The sequence below is a fragment of the Rhinatrema bivittatum genome, chromosome 2 (genome assembly GCF_901001135.1).
Source record: "Rhinatrema bivittatum chromosome 2, aRhiBiv1.1, whole genome shotgun sequence".
Lineage (NCBI taxonomy): Eukaryota > Metazoa > Chordata > Amphibia > Gymnophiona > Rhinatrematidae > Rhinatrema > Rhinatrema bivittatum.
In genome coordinates this window covers 203,855,069-203,878,959 of record NC_042616.1, presented here as the reverse complement: position 1 = coordinate 203,878,959, position 23,891 = coordinate 203,855,069, and the positions used below count along the sequence as shown (strand labels likewise).

At 46.3% G+C, this 23,891-nt stretch overlaps 1 protein-coding gene across 1 annotated transcript in view; it reads left to right on the top strand.

The window, feature by feature from the left end:
• The window catches only part of TWISTNB (TWIST neighbor), a 40,976-nt gene extending 20,873 nt beyond the window's left edge, over window positions 1-20,103 (top strand). Inside the window, exons 3-4 of the mRNA XM_029589044.1 lie at window positions 1,296-1,504; window positions 19,706-20,103. Coding sequence (XP_029444904.1) covers window positions 1,296-1,504; window positions 19,706-19,952 — 456 coding nt within the window. The 3' untranslated portion in view covers window positions 19,953-20,103. The remainder of the gene's footprint in view (window positions 1-1,295; window positions 1,505-19,705) is intronic.
• The last annotated feature ends 3,788 nt before the right edge of the window (window positions 20,104-23,891 follow it).

Sequence of the window (23,891 nt, the reverse complement as noted above, 5' to 3'; positions counted from 1 at the left end):
CAGCAGCAGCAGGAAGTGGTTTTCTACTGGAATATTCCACATTGCATGTGAACAGTCCAGATCCTTAAGGGCTGGAAATAGGCCTGGTTTTCAGGGGATCTAAAATTAATGTCCATTAGGCATATTTATGTACATTTAGTCAGAGAACCAGATGAACTTAAATAGCCAGTTGAACCTGCAACATCAAGTCTGTATGTAGCCTTTTATGGACCAATGTATTGCATTGTTGCTCGGAGAGGCAGTTACTACCCTAAAAAACTTGTTAAGCAGACTGGATGGACCATTTTGCTCTTTTATCTGCCATCTTAATCTATGTTGCTATGTTTTTGCCCATACAATTTGCCAGTGTTCCTTTAGAACAATTTTATCTATATAATCCTGGTTGTTTTGTTTTGTTTTATTTATTTATTTATTTATTTATTTATTTATTTTAAAGTCAAGAATTGCATATCATTTTATAGAAGTCAAAATTCTGTATAGCAAAGAGATGTATTTTTAAAGTAGCACAATTTTGTTGCTTTATTTAGTGTGAAGAATCCTAAATATGATTTCAAAAAACACTTTTATAAATGTAATTTCAGGAGTTTAACACATCCAAAAGTTATGCAGGCCTTTAATTTTGGGTTCTTGTATTGTTTATGCTGTGACATTAACTTGAAAATGACTTAAGAGGCATATTAATTTAAAACATGAGTTCAGTACATGAAAAATAGTAAGTTACTCAAATTTACAATTATTTCATGGTCTTAGTCTGTCTAAAATTAATTCACTAGTGGAACAGGCTGAAATTCAAAATCCTCCTTAAAAATATACCTGAGATGGGGCTAGCCCTGTGGTCAATAGCAAGCATAGCTACGCAGCTGGCTTGAGTTTGATTCCTAGACAGATTTCTGGTCCCCTGAGCAGCCAGGCTTGGCAATGCTGTGACTGTAGCTTTCGCAGCTCTTGGGATGAGGAGGGAGTCCAGACATCATGCAGGGGCAACATCTAGTGACCAGACCTGGGGGTCCATGATTGCAGGTTCCTGGAAGGATCCCTGAGGCATGGCTCTCAGCTGAGGAACTGTCGCTGCAATGACGGGGCTAAGGAAATATAAAATAGAGGGAACAGCCCTGGGTAATTACAAATGAAGACTTGCAGCATCATCACCAAACGGAGGCTGATTCCAATTGATTTGGAAGCACAAGGTGCAGAAGAGAGATGCTGCACTTGAAAAAAAAAATTCTCTTGTTTTTGTGTGCTTTTTCCTTTTTGAATTTGGCATAGCTTTTGATGGTATTGTATTCTATTTCTAGGGTGTGGTCAACAAAGTGGCTTTGAGTCACATAGGCTGTTTGGTTCATGGCTGTTTCAATGCTTCCATACCAAAGCCATATCAAATGTCAGTTGAGGAATGGCAAGGCCTTGAGGTGAAGGTTGGAGATCAACTGGAGTTTGAAGTGTTCCGCCTAGACTCTGACGCTGTCGGCGTGTTCTGTATTTGGGGAAAACTAATTAGTGACAGGTAAAGGTCTATCGATATAAGCAATATCAGACACAATAATGTAATTTGCTCTTTCTTTTGGTTGATTCTAAGCTAAAGTTGCTCTTTCTATCTTGGTTTATGTTCTTGAAATTTTAAAACCCAAGACAAAATGTAGAAAGTGAGTACTATTTGCTTGTCAAAAAATATTAAATAATGAAAAGAAAATTAAGTAGTGGGTAGAGATAATGGGGTAGATTTACAAACACGGCGCGTTTGTGTACTTTTGTTGGCGCTCCAGGCGCAAACAAAAGTACGCGGGATTTTAGTAGATACGCGCGTAGCCGCTAAAATCCAGGATCGGCGCGCGCAAGGCTATCGATTCCGTATAGCCAGCGCGCGCCGAGCCGCGCAGCCTACCTCCGATCCCTCCGAGGCCGCTCCGAAATCGGAGCGGCCTCGGAGGGAACTTTCTTTTGCCCTCCCCTCACCTTCCCCTCCCTACCCCACCCTTACCTTTGTCGGGGGATTTACGCCTCCCGGAGGGAGACGTAAATCCCCGCGCGCCAGCGGTCCACTAGCGCGCCGGGACGCGACCTGGGGGCGGGTCCGGAGGGCGCGGCCCGAAAACGCCATGTGGATCGGGCCCGCCCCCAACACGCCCCCTCTGAAAACCCCGGGACTTACGCGAGTCCCGGGGCTCTGCGCGCGCCGGTAGGCCTATGTAAAATAGGCCCACCGGCACGCAGGGCCCTGCTCGTCTAAATCCGCCCGGATTTAGGCGAGCAGGGCTCTTAAAATCCGCCCCATTACCTTTTAGGTTAAGAAATCTTTAAAGATGCAGGTTTTTCGGACTGCTGCGGTCTCTTCCTTGGGTAGTGTTGATGTAGGATTCCATCCTGTCCTGTGCATCTCCCAGCCTCCCTCTCTCCGACATCATTCCAGTATCCCACCTGTTTCTTTTCCTTTCTAACCCTGGCTTTATCTTCTCTTCCCTAAGTAGCCACCTTTCCTCCAGGTCACAGCTCCATTTAGTAATTTTGAGGTCAATATAACAAAACCCATGTTAAAACCTGTGGCATTTTTTAGCGCAGACTTTCTTTTATTTGTGTGTGTGTGGGGGGGTGGGGAACACATGAATGTGGGATCCCGTAAACTGATGAAATCGAAATGGGGGTTGCATGTAAAAAAACAAAAGCTCACGAAATGGAAAAAGTGTGAGTAAAGTGAAAACCCATGCTAAACATGGAATAAAAACAGAAGGAAGCAGAAAAAACAAAGTGGTTAGCTTGAATCGGAGCAGAGTAGAAAACAGGATTTTTAAAACAACAATTAGTGAGAGAACTGTCCTAGTAACTTGCTTTTGCAAGGTAGAAAAGTGAATTTTCAGCAGTAGTAGGAGCCATCCCTTACCCTGCTCAAAGTGCACATCAAGCTCAGCTTTTATAAACTTACTTTTGCAGACTTGAGCAGGAGTGATTTTTCTTTCAGTGCTTGTGTTTCTAGTCTTTCAAGATTTTCTTTCAGTGCTTGTGTTTCTAGTCTTTCAAGATTGAGCAAGTTTAATTAATGTTCAGCCATATTGTTAAATTCCATGAAAAGTCTTCTAGCCTAGTGGTAGTTTTCAAATAACCCAAGAAGCTTAATTTGGCAGTTTACCAGCGTGCAGCCAGTTAAAGTGGAGCATCTGGAAGTTGTAAAGTAAGAAGAATGACTTTGGATTTGATTTTTTAATCTCTGTATTTAAGCTGATTTTTGGAGGTGATCTGGAGCAGTAAGTTTGAGGTTATTCATGACAAGTGAATCCCAGGGATGTGGCTGGACTGGATCTTGGGATCAGCCGAGCTGAATTTCTCATCTCTGGCAGATCTGCTCTTCTCTTGGGTTCTGCTCAGTTGAGTGCTGGCAGGGGCAGAAATGATGCAGATCATTACTCAGCTCAGGCAGTCCTCTGGTAGGATAATCCCCGAGGAAACAGGCCTATTCTGGCATCCCAAGAGCTAAAATTTGTGACGAGATTTCCCACAACCAGTTTTCCCAAAGCTTGATTTCACCCAAATGAAGATCACACGTGAGTTAATTTTTACTCCACACATGACCCAGGCATAAATTTTCCAGTGATTTAAAAAAAAAAAAAAAAAAAAAAAAAAAAGGAAAATGGACCCAAGCAGTCTGGCCCATTGTATCTCCGTGCTCTGCAGGCTAATACCTAATTACTTCATTAAAACTGGAATTTGCATGTACCCATGCTAATCCTAGCACAAGTTTTTATATTTTATATTTTATAGAATTTTTTCATTATTACAAGAAAACATAATTACAATATGAATCTTACAGATACAGATACACCATAAAAAAGAAATTTCAAGCATTTATGTCAGCGTTCAAAAAGTAAAGCGGAATACCCTATATCTGTAATCATATTGAATAAATCCCCAAAGAAATCTATGGGGAGACCAAGAGGAAACTAGAGCAATACTCCTAAGAAATATTTATATCCATTAAATTGCCTAAACCGAACAGAGAGTGACACCATACCCATTTTTTTTTTTCCCCCAACTACTATTCAGAGTTTCTCTAGGATTGAGAGTGAGAATCTAAGAATACCCGCAATTGTTCGGGTTCAATGAAAACATACTTTGCTTCTCTGAAATTTAATATACACCTACATGGAAAACGTAGAAAATATTTTGCTCCACGCTCTATAGCTTCCCCCCTCATTGCAAGAAACTTTTTTCTTTTTATCTGGGAACTCTTTGCAATGTCTGGAAATATCTGTATTGTATATCCATAAAATTTCAATTTCTGAAATCTAAAATATGATCTTAGTACTTTATCTCTGTCAACTATACTTGCAAATTGAATCAATACTGTTGCTCTAGTTTTTATTTCAGATTCAAAAGATTTCTCTAAAAATTCGGTAAGGTTTAAATCCGCACATCCTCATCTGGTTGATTCTCTTCTTGATCATTCCCCTTATCCTTCGGATTACGCTGTGGCAAGTAGTAAATCCTCGATAATAATGGTAAATTATCTTGGGAATATTTCAAAATGTTCATCAAATAACTTGAGAATAAATCTTTTGCCGTCATCATCCTGGTCTTCGGGAAATTTAGTATTCTCAGGTTAGCTCTTTTTATCTGATTTTCAAGCAGTTCCATTTTATTTTCTTGCATTTTTTCTGATGTTATCAAATTCACTTGTATTTTAGCCATATTATCAACTCTACCCTCCATCAGGGTTATACGTTTTATTAATTTTTCATTCTGCTCCTCCATTTTCTGAGATTTCAATATTGCTTCTTGTACTGACGTAGTTAGTGCGTTTATGGACTTCTGCATTGAAAACAGTATATTCCTGATTTCACCCAGGGAAGGAGCTATTAAGGGAGTAGAGCAAGTAAGTGATAACGATCCATTCTCACTTCCTACCTCTGCTACTGCGCCTTCTTCTCGTTGTTCTGTGCAGCGAGCGGTTCCCTCTCCCTGCTTACTGGAGCTCGGGGCTATCGGGCTCTCCGAAGAAGCAAAGTTCTCTTTTGCTCTTCTCTGTAAGTCAGGGGTATGCAGATCTTGAAATGAAAGGAACTCACCACGCGCAGGAGGTTCGGGCGTTGTTGGAGCCCCCGGGCTCAAAGTTGTTTCAAAAGTCAGGGAGCCAGGCAGGTCAGGGAGACCAAGATGGCCGCCGACCACTGAGGACGTGAAAGCAGCAGCTCCTGGTCTGTCGAAATTTTGGCTTGGCTTTTCTGTCTAATTTCTTTGGACTTTCATTTACTTGAACCATGCCGCACACAAAAAGAAAAGCTAAAGTGAGAGAAGGATTACCTAGCACTGAAGACAACCGACAGCCAAGTATAGTTGCTGCTTTTGCTAAGACGCCATCGATTAACCCCGAGGGTGGAGTCGCTGGAGCCGGTATAGAGCACAAGTTTTTAAACCATGTTTTCCTAGCATGTAGCAGATGGACTCAGGACCAGTGGGTATATTGTACTCCTGATAGCAGTTGGAGACGGATCAGATTTCAATCTGATGTCAGCCTTAGTACATATACCCCTGCAGGAAGTGCAGCTCTTCAGTATTTTCCTTCTCCATAGCAGTTAGGGACTCTATGCACGCTAGCACAGCGTTAGAGTAATTTTACCAAAGAATACCAAAATAAGAAGAAATATTACCTCTACAGACGAGCCCCGCTCTCCTGCGGTGACACCCATTGGGTCCCTCCCCAATTGAGAATTCCCGAGGTGATTTCCGGGATCCCTCTGAGGTAAGCCTCAGTCTGGTGGCTGACCCTCGGCTGGGACCTAGCCCCTGACATCGGGTGAGGTTGAGAGGCAGCAGGTGCAACCTTGAGTGCAGCGGTGAAGGTATTTTCCGTCTTCCCCTCGCAGCCAGAGACCGCCCGGAACGAGACCGGGAAGCACTGAGACAAGGTAAGGTAGAAATCTATTTAAAAGTCTCTGCTCTCCGAAGCTAGAGGAGTCGCACAGGTCGCCAGCCGGGACCAGTGCCACCGGGTTGATCTGCCCTAGCAGGGCTAGACCCCGTTCAGATCTGAGGGTCCTCTCACGTGGAGACCCACCGAGGTGGTCGCCATATTGTCCGCGTGGTCGCCATCACCATTTTGATCTGTTCATTGCCCTGTCCGCTGTTACGATCCGTGCACACAGAGGCGAGCCATGCGCACAAATACCTTGCGTGCACAACATTGCTCACACAAGCGATGCGCATAGCCATGCGCTTACCGTGCCGGGTGCATAACTTCGATCTGTGTGCACAACAGCACGCACATCTTCCTGAGCGCACACCAAACCTACGCCCACAACTTAGACGCACCGGAGCGCGCAACTGCATCTTACGCGCACAAGCCATGGCACCATCGGAAAAGAAAGTCAAGGTTCAGGGCCTTTGCCCAGCATGCCACATTAGAGCTGCACAGTATACAGTGCGAGGAGGCCCTAGGGGATCCAACTCATGGCCCTCCCCAGCTAGTACCGGGTTCCAGCCTCACCAGTAGTACGCCGGACCTAGCATTGCACAGCGGGGCTCTCCAGGGACACGGCACCCCTTAGTCTAGACCCAGCATCTCTTTCCTGGGTGGAATTCTTCAAAGGTCTGCATACCTTCGTCCACATGCAGCCGGGGCCTCCTATAATATGGCCACAAGCTCCACCAGAGGACCTCAACATCCCGGGATCCTCTGTGCCCAGGGAAGTGATCCCACTGCCCAGAAGCCTCACCTTCGGGGACACCGACAACTCTGATGAGGATTCAGAACCCCTGGAGGAAGGACAACTCCCGGGGACAGAGCCCCACCGAGCCATGAGACGCTTCTTCACCAAGGACAAGCTTCCAGACCTGGTCACACACAGCTTAAAAGAGCTTGCTATCATGGGCACAAGAGCCTCAGGGGAACCTAAGACAAACCCCCTACTAGTGGGACTCCGTTAGACCGCCCGTCATTTCCCACTATTACAAGCCGTCCAGCAACTAATTGACCTGGAATGGGATGCCTCGGAAACTACGTTCAAAGGGGGGGCGGACTCTGGCAGCCATGTACCCTCTGGACCCAGCCACCAAAGATCTCCTGGCATATCCGAGAGTGGATGCCATGGTCTGCGCGGTTTCGAAGCGCACTACTATCCCAGTGGAGGGAGGAGCAGCACTCAAGAATGCTCAAGACAGACGTCTGGAATCTATCCTCAAACAGTCCTTTGACGTCTCCGCTATGTCTCTACAGATTGCAGCCTGCTGTGCCGTGGTGACACGCGCCTGCTTGTCACAGACCAGGAACAACACTCCTGGGGAAGCCCTGGAACCAGTAGTATCATTCCTCGTGGATGCCACTTCGGATCTGGTGCATACCGCAGCTAGAGGAGTTTCATCTGCTGTGGCAGCCAGAAGACAACTCTGGCTCCGAAACTGGTTAGCCAACGCATCTTCTAAAACGAGACTCACAAGGATGCCCTTCAAGGGAACCCTCCTATTCGGAAGCAAACTAGAGAAACTAGCCAACAAATGGGGCGAGTCCCCACTGCCGCAGCTACCAGAGAAATAAGAGAAACCGGGGACCCTTCCCCCGAACCAGTGACCCTTTCCCTGAACTTCCAGGGGCAGAGGATCACAGCGCTTCAACCCATATAGAAGCACATATCAAGCGACCCGCCCCGCAGGCCGGAGCCAGTCCTTTCAGAACAAGCACAACAAAAGGGAGGCCAGCTCAGGCCCAGGCCCCAGCCGCACCCCACAATGAGAATCAGCCGATCCATCTAAAAGAGGAAGCCATGGGTTGCGATAACTTTGGACAAGTGGGTCCTAGCCATCATTCGAGAGGGATATTACCTGGATTTTCACCACCTCCCTTCGGACAGGTTTGTGGAATCCCCCTGCCACGACCCTTCCAAAAAGATGGCAGTGGAAGCTGCACTGGCCAGATTACTAGCCTTAGAGGCTATAACACCGGTGCCTCCTCAACAAGTAAATACTGGACATTATTCCATCTATTTTATCGTTCCCAAGAAAGAAGGAACGTTCAGGCCCATCCTGGACCTCAAGTCGGTCAACCGTCACCTGAAGATTCCTCGCTTCCGCATGGAAACCCTACGCTCGGTAATAAGGGCGATACAAACGGGAGAATTCCTTACATCCCTGGATCTGTCGGAAGCCTACCTACACATTCTGATCCATCAAGAGCATCAGCGTTTTCTATGCTTCATGACCATTCGGGTTAGCCACAGCATCGCAGATGTTCACCAAGATCATAGTGGTCATGGCAGCAACACTAAGGAAGGAAGGAATCTGTGTACACTCTTTCCTAGACGATTGGCTGATCAGGTTGAAAAGAAGAGAGCCACCAGGCGACCAACAGAGTCAAAACTACTGGAGAGCCTCGGGTGGGTGGTCAACACAAGCAAGAGCTGCCTGCAGCCCTCCCAATCTTTAGAATACTTGGGAGTCCGGTTTGACACCAAACAGGACAAGGTCACCCTGACACCGACAAGGAGATCGAAATTGATGACCCAGTTGTGAACCCTGTTGAGCAAACTTCACCCCACAGCATGGGACTACTACAGATCCTCGGCCTCATGGCATCCACACTGGAAGTAGTGCCATGGGCAAGAGCTCATATGAGACCCCTACAGCGCTCACTACTATCACGATGGAATCCACTGTCCCAGAACTACACCATACACCTTCAGCTCCCAGACAAGGTCCGGACCCAGCTACGGTGGTGGCTACAAGAAGACCATCTGAGCCAGGAAGCGAGACTATCCTGCTCACCATGGATGCCAGCCTACGAGGATGGGGAGCACACTGCCAGGAACTAACCGCCCAAGGACAATGGAACGAAGAAGAGTCGGAGTGGAACATCAATCGCCTAGAGGCCCGGGCAGTCAGACTAGCCTGCCTACGGTTCGATCACAGACTCCAAGACAAAGCCCTCAGAGTAATGTCGGACAACGCCACAACAGTGGCCTACATCAACCATCAGGGAGGAACCAGAAGCCAACAGGTGTTTCTGGAAATAGACCTCCAAATGTCATGGGCGGAAGCGAATCTTCAAGAGATCTCGGCCGTCCACATCGCCGGGAAAGACAACGTCACTGCGGATTACCTCAGCAGAGAAAGTCTAGACCCAGGAGAATGGAGGCTGTCAACCACAGCATTCCAATTGATTGTAAACCATTGGGGAACACCAACCATGGACCTCCTGGCAAACCGGTCCAACGCCCAAGTGCCCAGTTTCTTCAGCCACAGGTGGGAACCCCAGTCCTAGGGAATCGATACCCTGGTACAGACCTAGCCACAGGAGACTCAGCTATAACACCTTCCCGCCATGGCCCCTGTTTGGCGCAATCATCCACAAGATAGAACACCACAGGGGACCAGTACTTCTAGTGGCCCCAGACTGGCCAAGAAGACCATGGCACGCAGACATGCGAAGACTGCTGACAGGGAGCCCCCTTCTGCTACCTCCACACAGAGACCTGCTCCACGAGGATCCAGCTCGATTCTCTCTTACGGTCTGGCCATTGAGAGGACTCGCCTGAGGAAGAGCGGATACTCGGGGGCAGTAATTGACACCCTACTCCAAGCACGCAAGTTCTCTACATCCCTAATATACATAAGGATTTGGAGAGTATTCAAAGTCTGGTGCGAGGACCACGACATCATACCATGCTCAGTCAAAATTCCTGTAGTTTTGGAATTCCTGCAGAACGGCCTACAGAAGGGATTGTCTCTCAACTCCATCAAGGTACAGGTGGGCGCATTGTCATGCTACGGAACCAAGAGCGAGACATCCGGGTGAGAGCATAGCCTCTCACCCGGATGTCTCCCACTTTCTGAAAGGAGTCAAGCAGATCCGATCACCCCTCTTTGGAACCTCAACCTGGTCCTGGATTTCCTAGCAGGAACCTCCTTCAGACCTCTCCGCGGCCTGTCTCTCGGACTATTAACATTAAAGACAGCCTATCTGCTGGCAGTCTGTTCGGCCCATCGTATATCCGAGCTACAAGCACTGTCCTGCCGGGAGCCGTTCCTCAGACTCACCCCGGGAACCATACAGTTACGCACAGTTCCGTCGTTCCTCCCCAAAATGGTGTCTCACTTCCATCTCAACCAAACCATCTCGCTACCATCGCCAGATGAGCATAAGAATTCGGAAGAGGCTCGAAGTCTATGCCATCTCAACATCTGCAGACTCCTAGTCTGATACCTGGAAAGGTTGGAATCCGTATGAAAGGCGGACCATCTGTTCGTCCTTCACAGCGGGAAGAAGCAAGGGGAAGCGGCCTCGCGAGCAACCATAGCCCGCTGGATCAAAGAAGTCATCAAGGTGGACTACGCAGAAGCAGTCAAGCCACCGCCTTTACAAGTCAAGGCCCATTCTACTAGAGCCCAGGCAGTGTCCTGGACGGAAACCAAGATGCTGTCACTCGCCGAGATCTGCAGGGCAGTGACATGGTCCTCCATCCACACCTTCTCCAGATTTTACTGCCTGGATGTTCAGGCTCGGGAGGACATAGCATTTGCAAGGGCAGTACTAAGTGAGTCACGGGCAGCCTCCCACCCGGTTTTGGAGTAGCTTTTATACATCCCATTGGTCCTGAGTCCATCTGCTACACGCTAGGAAATGGAGAAATTACTTACCTGATAATTTTGTTTTCCTTAGTGTAGACAGATGGACTCGGCATCCCACCCACGGCTGCCGAAACTCATGGAATTCTCGGGTGACATCCCCAAGAGCGAGTGATTCACGGGTAAGCCATGCTTTCCTTCAGATAGGTCACCCATCCTACTGGGTATCAACGTTTCTCGGTTGAGGGCACTGGCAGTCTCCAGCTATAACCAATTCAGCTGGTTCAAATTAATTAAGTTAACCAAGTTATAAAGTTAATCAAGTTATTCAAATTAGTCAGTCACACATATATCCACAATGCTTTTCGAGGAGAATACTGAAGAGCTACACTTCCTGCAGGGGTATATGTACTAGGGCTGACGTCAGATTGAAATCTGATCCGTCTCCAACTGCTAACAGGAGTACACTATACCCACTGGTCCTGAGTCCATCTGTCTACACTAAGGAAAACAAAATGATCAGGTAAGTAATTTCTCCAATGTGCAAATGTGCTACCTCATTGCTGCAGAATTTTCAGACTCTTGCCACAGAATGCTGCAGGTAACTGGGGACTGTGGTCCTGTTTTACTCTAATCTGGGTTCCTGGTTTTCAGTGCTGCAACTGCAGCAGCAGTTTCCTTTTGCCACAGAATTGTGGGAAATAGCTTGCTGCTGCTCCTGCCACCACCCCCTCCTTCTCTCTCTCTTTTTTACCTCTGTCCAATTCTGTCAGCTGTACGGATTCCTTCCACTTTCCCTCTTTGTCCCAACATGGCTCATAATAAACAAGTAGCACAGTTTTTACAAGCACAAAGTATTTCTCGTCTGATAGTTACAGACAACTGGGTGCTCTAAATATAAAAGACATCCATGTAGCCTTTTATATATACAAAAAAATAAAATGCTGAAAACTAAAGATTGGGATGTTATAAATGGCCCAGTTTTCAGATGTCAAATAGCGTTCACAAAGTGGCCACAACCACTGTCCTGAAAGAAGCATTGCTATTTAATTTTCAAAGTAATTTCCATGAGTAAACAGTAGCTGTCTGAAAATTGCTTATCCCCAGTAGCTACATTAAGAGGAGATGTTCCTGGATTGCATTTAGATCTAGGGAAGTACACACAGATGACATTCCCACATCTTCACATATACTTTCCAAACACAATTGTACTCCCAGAAAAAAACAGGTAAAGTGATTGCGGGTACTTCGTACCTGTAGCTGTTTTCAGAATGAAAGTACGCGTTAACTTTTGTTTTGAAAATTGGTGCAAAGCCTGCAGGTCAGAAGTGTGTGTGGTGTTTGTTTCAATGCAGACAGTTTGAAAATTTTTCCGATGCTGTATCAATATACAAGTACATGAGTTCCACCTGACGTGCATTAATTTCAGCAAGCCTTCAATGTCTGTGTCAAGGCTACCACACTTATTTAATCCATGCTGTCTTCTGTACTAATAGAAAAGTCAGACACAGTTGTCTTATTGCAGGAATTGAACTTCAGTTCAATCTGTGCTTCCATTCAAATGTCACAGAATCTCAACAGGACATATGGCAGAGCTGAGAACTTCGGTTATATTTCAGCTCTTCTAACATACAACTTTAATGATATTTTTATTAAGCTTATCCTGTATTTAAGAATATAATAACATAAAACATGAGATACTGAGTCAGATCAAAGATTCTTCAGTATCCCATTTCTGATAGTGGCCAATCCAAGTTACAAGTACCCAAAAAATCCTAAAGAGTAGATCCAGTTCTTGTTGCTTACTCCCAGAGATAAGCAGTGGTTCTCGGTCGATGACTTGGCCATAATTTTTGGGTTATGTCATCCAATGGCACCAACATGGACCCAGCTCTCAGAGTAATAGAAAGGAAAAGGAACAGAGGACAGATGTTTTTGGGCTTCTTCAGTTCCTTCAACCCCCAGAGGATTCTGCAGCTATCATGGTCAGAAACTCCTCAAGGACCTGCAGATGAGTATGTGGCAGAGACCAACATATTGCCTTCATGTGACCTGGAAGCTGGATTTAAAATAGAGTCCAGACTTCCTCCAGCATAAAGGGCTGGAGCATGGAAAAAACAAGGTTTGAACAACCTACTCTCGAAATGCTATCAAGAGTCTCTGTAGCGGGAATAAGCGCCCACGAATGGCATGGGGGTGGGCCTTGGATCTCTGACCAGAGGTACAGGAATGACTTGCTGATGTGCCATGCACTGGGGAGAATCTCTTCAGAGATAAGGTGAGGGACACTGTGCCCCAACTTCGGGACCACCATGAAATCCTCCAATAATTCTCTGCCAGCACTCCAGATCCATCCACCTCTTCTAGGAGGCTAGTGAGACTGGAGCCAAGGAATTCTTTCTTTCACTAAAGTACTATCCTCCTCCTTCTTGCTCTCGTCAACACCATCAGGTCTCCCATGGCCGCCCCAGGCAGCAGAGAGCCCCCAAGATCCAGCTGGCGCCTCAATCATCTCCAGGGACAGGATTTTGATTGGGTCTTAGGGAGTATAGGCCAGTTGCCCGTACCCAGGATGGTGGACCCTCTGGTCAGGAGCAGGCTGCAGTTCTTTGCAAACCAGGGGCCCAGTATAATCTCAAACCAGTGGGTTCTTTCAATTCTGTCAAGGATACTGTGAAGTATTGCCCCTAGTGTTCCCCTATTTACCTGTAAATAGGGGAACCTTAAATTGCCTGTAAATAGGGGAACCTTAAATTGCTTAAGGAGAGTATGCTCTAGGGGTGTGAAACTGTAGGGCAGGTGGGGCCAGAGGGCGTAACCAGAGACTGGGGAATAAGAGCTGGGATCCAGGTGCGGATAACCAGACCAGGCTCAGGTCTCCGGGAGGTAGGCAGCTCCTGTAACGTAACACTGTCCAAACACTGAGCTGAGACGAAGCAGTATAAACTGTGAATAGAGAGAGTACACCATCTGAAAGTAAAGGCAGTCTACTGTTATGTATATGGTTGAAGCTATTAATAAAGACTGTTTTAAGAAAGGTTGGAGGCAGACTAAATTTGGCACAGCAAAAAACCCCCAAGCCTCCAAGAAAGTGTCTGTTGGGAATACAGAGAGTTGTGAAGAGGACCTGTGGCTCTAAACAGAGTGCAAGGGGTTACAGAGCATGGTAGCTTGTATGAAAGGGTATGGCTCACAAGCTGCACTGAAATTTAAAAAAAACCAAAAAAAAACCAAAGTGTAAAAGATTCAGGTAGCAAAGAAACTGTGAGTGGGCCTGGTTGCAGGGACAGCCAGGAAGTGGTAGTTTTGTACCGGCTAATGGGAGAAGCCCAGCTGGAGGTAGATAGGGATTAAAAGTGGTTTAGCTATTGCTGGTTATGTAGGCTTTTTTGTTTTTTTGCCTTGAAAAGAGGAAGGGGACACTAGTGCAGCAGCGCTGTGCTGAGTAGGGTGTGGCTCTGGATAAGCTGCCAGAATGGACAGTGAGTGTGGTGAATGGAAACAGGGCACGACCCTCTTCCAGTGAGAGCCACTCTGCAGGGAAGGTGTGCAGCCACAGGAAAATCTGGAGTGAAGCAGTCAGGGTACTGCAGCAATTGGCGAAGCAAAAGCAGCCAGAGGTCTGGAAAGAAAAATAGCATGTATTTCAGTGTAGTGGGAGTTCCCCGGTCCCAAGAGCCGGGTCATGGGGCGGGGGGGGGGGGGGGGGGAACGACCTGAGGCTCGAGGTTTGGCAGTTGGAAAGGCTAGCCAGGGTAATCGAGCAAGGGAACACACTCCCAAGGGTGCAGGCAAGAAAGTAATGCCTAGACTGGCATGGACAAAGGAGTACCAACAGCTCATGGAGGAATTGGATGTGTGGCAGTCCAGAGACTGCTCCCATGAGAAGCCCTGAGAAAGGGGGCTGTGAAGATATCTGATGTGTGGCAGTCCAGAAACTGCTCCCATGAGAAGCCCTGAGAAAGGTGGCTGTGAAGATATCTGAGAAAAGAGTCACAGAGAGCCCTGGGGATGGCAACACAGACTGCTCAATTGGAGGCAGTATTGAGAAGTTGGAAGTCAGTGCCTCAGAAGGTCCCGAGGAAGACCCTGTAGGGTGTCCAAACACTACTGGAAGTCCAGAGACAACTCCCATGACAAGCCCAGAGAAAGAGGGAACAGAAAGGCAAGCAAGAGGGTGGCATTGCAAAGACCCTAGGGAGTGAGACCATGGAGGAGCCAGCAACTGGCATTGGCGAGTGGCCAGTATGTACAGAGGTGGACACTGTGGAGAATCCAGAGGGAAGCTTTGCAGACTTTACAGACGAAACCGTGGAGAGCCCAGAGGGAGGCCCTGTGGAGCCAAGGAGGGGCTCTACATCAGATGCCAGGAAGCGGGTGTAGCTGGTTAGGGAGGAACCAGCACTGGTGGTTCCCCCAGTCGGTCCATAAAGCTCCATCAAGGTGGAATTTGAATCCTGAACTAGCAAAGAACTTAAAAGATTGGGGATGTGCACTGCGTGAACAGTACACTCGGTGGTGGTCGTTATGTTGTCGAAGGTAACCCTAAGAGATGGGGGTGAGCATGTCATGAGATCCCTGTTCCCAAGCATAGCTGGTCGGAAGCCAGAGGACAGGGACTGGGAGGTCTTGGTTTCTCCTGGATGGGATCCATGAGGGAGTAGGGACGCTTGGCCCGACGGGTCCAAGCTGAGGGGGAGGGGTATGTGAGGCAGCCCCTAGTGTTCTCCCTTTTTCCTGTTCAGGACCAGGCTAGATGCCTGGTCCACCTTAAATTCCTTAAGGTGAGTATGCTCTATGGGCAGGACCCTGTGGGGCTGTGGGGCCAGAAGGCATAATCAGAGACTGGGCATAAAAGCTGGGATCCAGGTGGGGATAACCAGACCAGGCCCAGGTCTCCAGGAGAAAGGCAGCTCCTGTAACGTAACACTGTCCAAACACTGAGCTGAGATGAAGCAGTACAAACTGTGAGTAGAGAGAGTACACTGTCTGAATGTAAAGGCAGTCTACTGTTATGTATATGATTGAAGCTGTGAATAAAGATTGTTTTAAGAAAGGCTGGAGTTAGGCTAGTTTTGTCTCCAGGCCTGTGGGAATCACCACTCATTCCCACAGTATCAATTGATTGTATTGGGTATCATGCCAGATTGCCCTCTACGCCTATTTTGAGGCCGGTAATGCATCAGGTAGTACTACTAGCAGAGCTCTCCTCCCTCTTAATGGCCAGGGCTGTTGAGCCGTATCACCAGGGCAAAGAAGCAGGGATTCTACTCCAAATAATTCCTGATTCCAAAGAGAACAGGAGGATTCTGTCCCATCCTAGACCTAAGGGCCTTGAACAAATTTCTAAAAAAAAAAAAAAAAGTTCAAGATGGTTTCCCTGGGCATCTTGATTCTCCTTTTACAAAAAGGGGACTGGCTATGTTCCCTCAATCTAAAGGATACATACACATATCAAGATCTTCCCTCGTCACGGGAAGTATCTCTGATTTGTGGTGGGAAAACAGCACTTCCAGTACCGGGTGTTGCCCCAATGAGTCTTCACAAAGTGCCTGGCCATGGTGGCGGCGCACCTCCTCAGGCTGGGAGTGCATTTTTTCCCTTATCTGGGCAATAGGCTGGTCAAGAGCATGTCTCAGGCAGGGGCCGCCAGGTCAATGCTCTTGACCATCCATGTGTTGGAGTCACTAGGGTTCGTTCTCAACTACCCAAAGTCCCCTCTCAACCCGTCACTTCAGTTTGACTTCATAGAAGCCCTGCTAGACACGGCTCAGGCCAAAGCCTTTCTTAATCTTCAAAAGGCTGTCACCTTGACGACCATCGCAGCAGAGATTCAGCAGAGCTAGCAGGTGTCAGCCTGGCATATGTTAAGGCTGTTTGGCCATATGATCGCAACTGCCATGTCACTCCCATGGCACGTCTACGCATGTGCAGAGCCCATGGATCCTGAGATTACAGTAGCACCAGGCCACTCAGATTGCATCCAAGTCACCCCCATCTCTCCATGACTCATTGACCTGGTGTCAGGTACTTTCAAATCTGGAATGGGAGATCTCTTTTCGGAGTCCCCCTACCCAAATTTTCCTAACCACGGATGCATCCATCCTGGGGTAGGGAGCTCATATAGATGCACCCAGGTCTCTAGTCTGCTCAGGATCTGCTCAAATCAATTTCCTGGAGCTTCGGGCGATCAGGCATGCGCATGGGCTCTTAGAGATCTGCTGTCCAACAAAGTTGTCCGGATCCAAACCAACAACCAGGTAGCCATGTAGTATGTCATCAAGCAAGGAGGCACGAGATCATACCTCCTTTGTCAGGAAGTGGTCCAGATCTGGTCATGGACCCTGTCCCACAGGATGGTGTTCAGTTCCATGTAACTGGCTGGGGCGGAGAATGTGGTAGTGGATGGGCTGAGTTGAGCCTTCAGACCCTATGAGTGGTCCCTGGACCAGTGGGGTAGCAAATCGGATATTTTGCCTCTGAGGGAGCCCAGATGTAGATCTGTTCACGTCCCCCCTGCTGCAGTTCTGCTCCCTGTACAGGTTAGACTGCAAACTAGCCTCGAACGTCCTTGCCCGTTTTGGGGGCAAGAGTCTTCTGTATGCATATCATCTGATTCACTTAGTGGCGAAGACTCTGTTGAAGTTTCGCGAAAACAGGAGGACTTTGATCCTCATAGCCCCTCATTGGCCAAGACAGGTCTGGTTTCCACTCCTACGGGAGTTGTCCATCTGGAGACTGATCAGTCTGGGAACTTTCCCAGATCTCATCATGCAAGATCAAGGCAGGCTTCAGCAGCCCAATCTCAGGACCCTGTCACTCCCAGCCTAGATGTTGAGAGGTTTATCCTGCAGCTGCTTGATCTTTGTGAGGATGTGTCTTGGGTCTTGGTGGCTTCTAGAAAGCCTTCCACTAGAAAGTCCTATGGACTGAAATGGAGGAGGTTTTCCATGTGGTGTGATCAGAAGGCCCTAGATCTGTTCTCCTGCCTCACACAAAAACTGCTTGATTACCTTCTACACCTATTGGAAGCTGATTTAAAGACCAACTCCATTAGAGTTCATCTCTGTGCATTTGGCGCATACTACCAAGGTGTAGATGGTACGCCCATCTTTGTACTGCCTATAGTTATATGTTTCATGTGGGGCCTTCTTCAGTTAAAGCCTCCTCTAAGGCCTCCTGCTATGTCTTGGGACCTCAGCATGGTGTTAACTCCAGCTGATGAAAGCTCGTTTTGAGCCACTGCGCACCTGTGACCTGAAGTACCTGATCTGAAGGTCTTATTTTTGATGGTGGTCAGCGAGCTCCAGGCCTTAGTGTCTTATCCACCTTACACTGTTTTATCATGACAGGGTGGTCTTGCGTATGCACCCTAAGTGCTAAGATGGTGTTGGACTTCCATCTTAACTAGTGCATTGTGCTGACAACATTCTTTCCCAGGTCCCTTTCACACAAATACGAATGAGCACTGCACAGTTTGGCCTGCAAGTGAGCCTTAGCCTTCTATCTGGAGCGGACAGAAGCCCATAGACAAGGGCTTCCCAAACCTGTCCTGGGGACCCCACAGCCAGTTGGGTTTTCAGGATATCCACAATGAATATGCATGAGATAAATTTGCATATACTGAGTCTCCATTGTATGTAAATGTATCTCATGCATATTCATTGTGGATATCCTGAAAACCGGATTGGCTGTGGGGTCCCCAGAACAGGTTTTGGGAAGCCCTTCTATAAAATGTCCATCCGACTTTTTATTTCTTTTGATAAGAATAGGTTGGGAGTTGCTGTTGCCAAACAGACACTGTCCAATTGGCTAGCAGATTGCATCTCCTCCTGTTATGCCCAGGTGGGACTGCATCTTCTTGGTCATGTCAAGGCTTATTCTGTCAGAGCCATGGCAGCGTCGATGGTCCACTTGCGAGCAGTTCCTGTAGAGAAGATCTGCAAGACTGCAACATGGAGTTCTCTCCACACATTCACATCTCATTACTATCTGGATAGAGATGACCAATGCTACAGGTTCGGCCAGTCTGTCCTTTGGAACCTGTTTGAGATGCAGAACCCAACTCTTCCCACCTAGGGCCCATTGTTGGATTCAGGTTGTCTCCTTCTCTGTTACCAATAGCACTGGTGATGGTGTGCCCGTTGGCACCTGGCTAGGTATCTTTTGGTCCCCTTTTGTATTGGGGAGCAGCCTGTATCTAGGAATTCACCCATGTGTGAGGACTACCATCCTACTTATCTTCAGAGAAAGCAGAGTTTAACATTTGTTCTCCGAGGACAGCAGGATGTTAGTCCTCATGAAACCTGCCCACCACCCCGCGGAGTCAGGTTTCTCCTATTTTTTTATTTCAATTGTAATTCTATGTTAAAAGACTGGAGAGGGACCCCGCTTGGATGTGTGGTGTAGGGCATGCTGGGCATTCCCAATGTGCCTAGTCAAAGTTCTGGAAACTCGGATGTAAGTTTTACACATCAGGGCCCCATCTGATGATGTCACCCGTGTTTGGAGACTAATATCTTGCTTTCCTCGAACACCTGTTACATGTAAGCAACTCTGCTTTCTTCCTGCTATCTACAGAAAACATTTACGGTAAACAAACTTGCTTTAAGAAAATATACGTGCAGGGGCAATTTTATGTTAAAACCAAAATGAAATATTTGGTTTTTCATTTTAAAATTATGATAGTACCTCAAACTGCAAAGATATTAGATTTAAAATAACCTAAATTTATCTGTAAATGAACATACTTTGCATTTCCTTTTAAAAACCCACTGGCCTGAATATTTGCTCTTGCTAATGGTGGATTTTGTAGAAATTGATCCCCATGTGATTGTTGCATTGCAGGAAATAGCATCAGTTTGATGTAGAAAATGCCTTTACATAGAAACTTGATGGCAGAAAAAGACCGTATGGCCTATCTAGTCTGCCCATCCACCCAATTAATTTAGCATTACAATTCCCATCACTTCCTTAGAGATCCCCTGGATTTATGCCATTCTTTTTAAATTCAGATACTGGGTTTGTCTCTACCTCCTCCACTGGGAGGCTGTTCCATGCACCCTACACTCTCTCTGTAAAGAAATATTTCCTAGGATTTCTTTGTAAAGAGGAAGATCAAGGTCTGTGAAATTGAGCTTTTTTTCTTTCCTTCTCACTACAGAATAGACGTTGCTGCCGAGGAAAGTGTAAATGGACTGCCTGTGGAAAAACCTAAGAAAAAGAAAAAACGGAAGCTTGAAAATGCTAGAGTTCAGGGAAGTGACTCCAGCGGTTACCAAAGTGACCACACAAGCCACAAGAAACGTAAACGAAAGCATCTTGATGAAGAAGCCAAATTAGTGGAAACAGATCAAGAACCCAAAGCCAAAAAGGCACAAAAGAAATTAAAGGACAATTCTCTTCTGTAAAGTACAGATTGTGTAAAGACATCACAAAGTGCCTGCACAGAATGGGTGTGGGGTTTTTTTTTTTCCTGAACATCTGCTGAAGTTTGAAATAAAAAAATGTACTGTAAATAATTTCTGCCAATTTAAAATAAAGTACCCTTTTTTGTTCTTATTTTGTTCACTGGGAGTTTGAATCCATGTTCTGATGATCTTTTCTCGCTCTTTCTTTAGGAATATCTCAGAATGTAGGGTGCATTTGTTTAGTCTTTGCTTTATCTGTAGGCATCTGTCAAGTGTGCACTCAGGGCCTGATTTTAAAAAGCATTTACTCGAGTAAAAACCAGGTTTACTGGAGTAAATTCACTTTACTTGAGTAAGTGGGTTTTTGAAAATTGCTACAATATATGCCATTGACTTGTCTATAGGATTTACTCACATAAGTGCACTTTACTTGAGTAAATGGCTTTTGAAAATTGCTACAATAGTAGCTACATTTACGCATGTAACTCCTTTTGAAAATTACCCCCTCAGTGAGCAAGCTAGACATTGCAGCTGAAAACATACTCTTCAGTTGTGGGCTCTACCTGCTGCACCTGGTCTGAGAATTCAGCTGCCCCTCCTGGGGTCTAAGGGTTAGCACTACATATGGCTGAAGGCAAGATGGGGAGGCAAGAGTGTTGTGGAGTAGCAGTGGTAGAAGGAGAAATAAAGTACCCCTCATTTGTAATCTGTGGCAGTGCTCACTTGTCAAATTTTGTTGAGTGTTAAGAAGCAGCATTTCTCTGCACTAAGGCAGCACAGTACCCACATGGTAGGCCACGGCAGCACTTTTGCACGCATGTTTGTGCGCATGATTGCCACGTGGCGGTGTGACAAGAATGCACAAGGTTGCAGCATATATGCATGATCTATATTTTGATGCACCTATTTGAGACTGAGTGAGCACTGAGCACGCACTAACCACCTACCCAAGCGCACACTGATCGCCTGCTTGAGTACGAATTAGGTGCCTCCCTGAGCGCATACTGAGCGTGTGTGCTAAGCGAGTACTAAGCACCTACCTTAATGTGCGCTGACTTGACGGTGTACTGAGCACCTACTTGAGCGCATATTGGGTGCCTACTTAAGCGCAAGTTTGCTATGACTGTGTTTACATATTTTATTTGGGTGCATAAGTAAAGTGTGGCAATATGGCGCCGGTGACAACTCTAAGCAACTAGCTATCTGCTGCTTACCATATAAGGGACAATATAGCCAAGGATTTCTGCAAGTTTATGCCAGTGCCGCGTGGCTGCTGGGCTATTCCCTCAATGAGGGGGCACTAGAGCTGAAGGCAACTCATTGTGGGTGTCCCCTTCTTCAGTTGACCCTAGGATGGAAACGTTTTCCCAAGATGTTCAATCTGAAAGCGTCAGATTGAGGCCTAAAGGGCCTGGTATAGACCATTCTCCTTTCCTGAGCGGGATTTTCCAGGAATACAAACCCAGTGGTTGTTACCATGTGCAAGCACTGCGGTACAAGAGTCCCTGATGATTTGCAAGAGGATGTGGGTACAGAGGTTTCTGGTGAAGATTTGGGTTTCTCCCCTCTGGTTGAAGGGGAAAATCCCTCCAGATTTGGAACCACATAGAACTCTGCTTCGTTTCTTTTATGCTGATGAGTTACTGAGTCTATCTCATTTATTTATTTATTTTGAACTTTTATATACAGACGTTCATGTACACAATTACATATCACATCGGTTTACAGTGAAATGTATATAGCATAACAGCTTCACAGAGAACAAGCAGATAAAGGTAGATGAGGGCCTCTAGGGAAGGCAGGCCAATCCCCACAAGTGGATTATGCATCTCTACCAGCAGATGGAGACAGAGTAAAAGCTGATGTCATGGATATATAGCTCTGCTCCGACATCAGCCTGCCAGTATTCTCTAGAAAAGCCATACTGTGGACAAACTGATTATACTTGAAATGATTTAACAATCATGCTTCCAACGCAGAGAACAGTGTAGATCAAAGAATTAACATTCACTAAACTGAAAAACTGGGTAAAACACTTGCCAGTCATCCAACAAATAGCAGAAACATCCTGCAATGTCCGCACCTAAAGAGCAAACCAAAGTAAAACTGGCAGCAGAGGGCAGGTCGAGGATTGGCCTGCCTTCCTTAGAGGAAAGGAAATTATCAGTTAAGTAGTAATTTCTCCTTCCTCTGCACTCAAGCAGATCAATCCCCACAAGTGAGCTGTACCAAAGCTACTCCTAAACAGGGCAACAACGGTTGTGGTCTCTAGCATGGCCTCTTGCCCCAAAAGGTAAGTGATGCCGACTTCTTATCCTCTGGCAAACGAGGGACCTGTTCGCCAACTCACTTCCAAATAAAAAAGGACCCCTTTAAAGGTAACCTCATGAGATTGGACTTAGAAATTGTATCTGCCAACCAAATTTGCAACACTGCTGAAATCTAGCAGCTCTCAAGCCACAGCCTGCATCAACTAAGAAAGTGCATAACAGCTTTACAGAGAACAAGGGTTACAAAGAACTCGGATCCAATAAAATAAATACAGGAGATGTAAATACAAGATGCTAGCATCTGATGCCCAAAACTATCAACAAAATTTAACTGGATATATAGAACCAAATAGATATTAAAAAAAAAAAAAAATAAAAAAAGGGGTGAGGGAAAGGGTGAGCAATTAAACCCAAAACAATTGAACCAAGACAATTAGACCAGATAATGATGAAACGATGATAAATAAGATAACATGTAGTATATAAAGAAGCATATTTTGCAAAAAAGGGGGTAAGCCTAGATCAGAGTTCAATCCTGAGTCCAGTCCTGATCTGCGAGAAGGCGTGAAAGAGAACGTTAGTCTGTTAGGGAAAACAGATAGTTAGAGTTGCTAGGCTGGACCAGTCATGATCGAGGGAGACGAATCATCTGATTAGGGAAATGCTTGCTCGAATAGCCAAGTTTTGAGCCTTTTTTTAAAAGATAATGGGCATGGTTCTTGCCTGAGATCCGGGGGGAGAGCATTCCATTGTGGAGGACCGGCTGTCGATAGTGCGTGTTTCCTTAAAGAGGATTTGGCTTGGGGGGGGGGGGGGGGGCGTAAAGAATACCTCTGTAGGCAGATCTAACTGGTCTAAGGGGCTTGTGGAGACGCAGCAGGATATTTAGATCCAGCGGAGTGAGATTGTGGATGGCTTTGTGAATAATTGTGAGGACTTTGTAGAGAATTCTAAATTTAATGGGTAGCCAATGAAGGTTCCGGAGTATGGGTGTAATGTGCTCTCTTTTGTTGGTATTGGTCAGAATCCTTGCGGTGGCATTCTGCAACATCTGCAGGGGTTTAATTGTGTTTGCAGGGAGTCCGAGAAGGAGAGAGTTGCAGTAGTCAATTTTAGAAAAGATGATGGATTGCAGAACTGTGTGGTCTCAGCCTTTTTAGGACTTGTAATTTGAAGAAACAATCCTTTGTGTTGTAATTGACAAATTTTTTTAGGTTTAGGTGGTTGTCCAAGATGACTCCAAGGTCTCTTATATGGGAGGAGAAATTTGATTGAGAAGTGGGAGGATTGTTGATTACTCCATTGTTGTCATCCCGTGAAATGAAGAAGAGTTCTGTCTTATTTGTGTTAAGGACTAAGTTGAGGCTGGTGAGAAGATGGTTGATTGACTGAAGGCAGCTATTCCAGAAACCGAGGGTTTTGGGGAGAGATTCCGTAATTGGGATGAGTATTTGCACGTCATCAGCGTATATATAGTGCGTTAACTTCAGATTTGCAAGTAAATGGCAGAGCGGGAGAAGGTAAATGTTGAAAAAAGTTGGGGAGAGAGATGAACCTTGAGGGACTCCCAGGGTGAAGCTGACAGGATGGGATTCTTTATTGTTGATTTTGACCTTAAAAGACCTGTTGTTGAGGAATGACTTGAACCAAGAGAGTGCAGTCCCAGTGA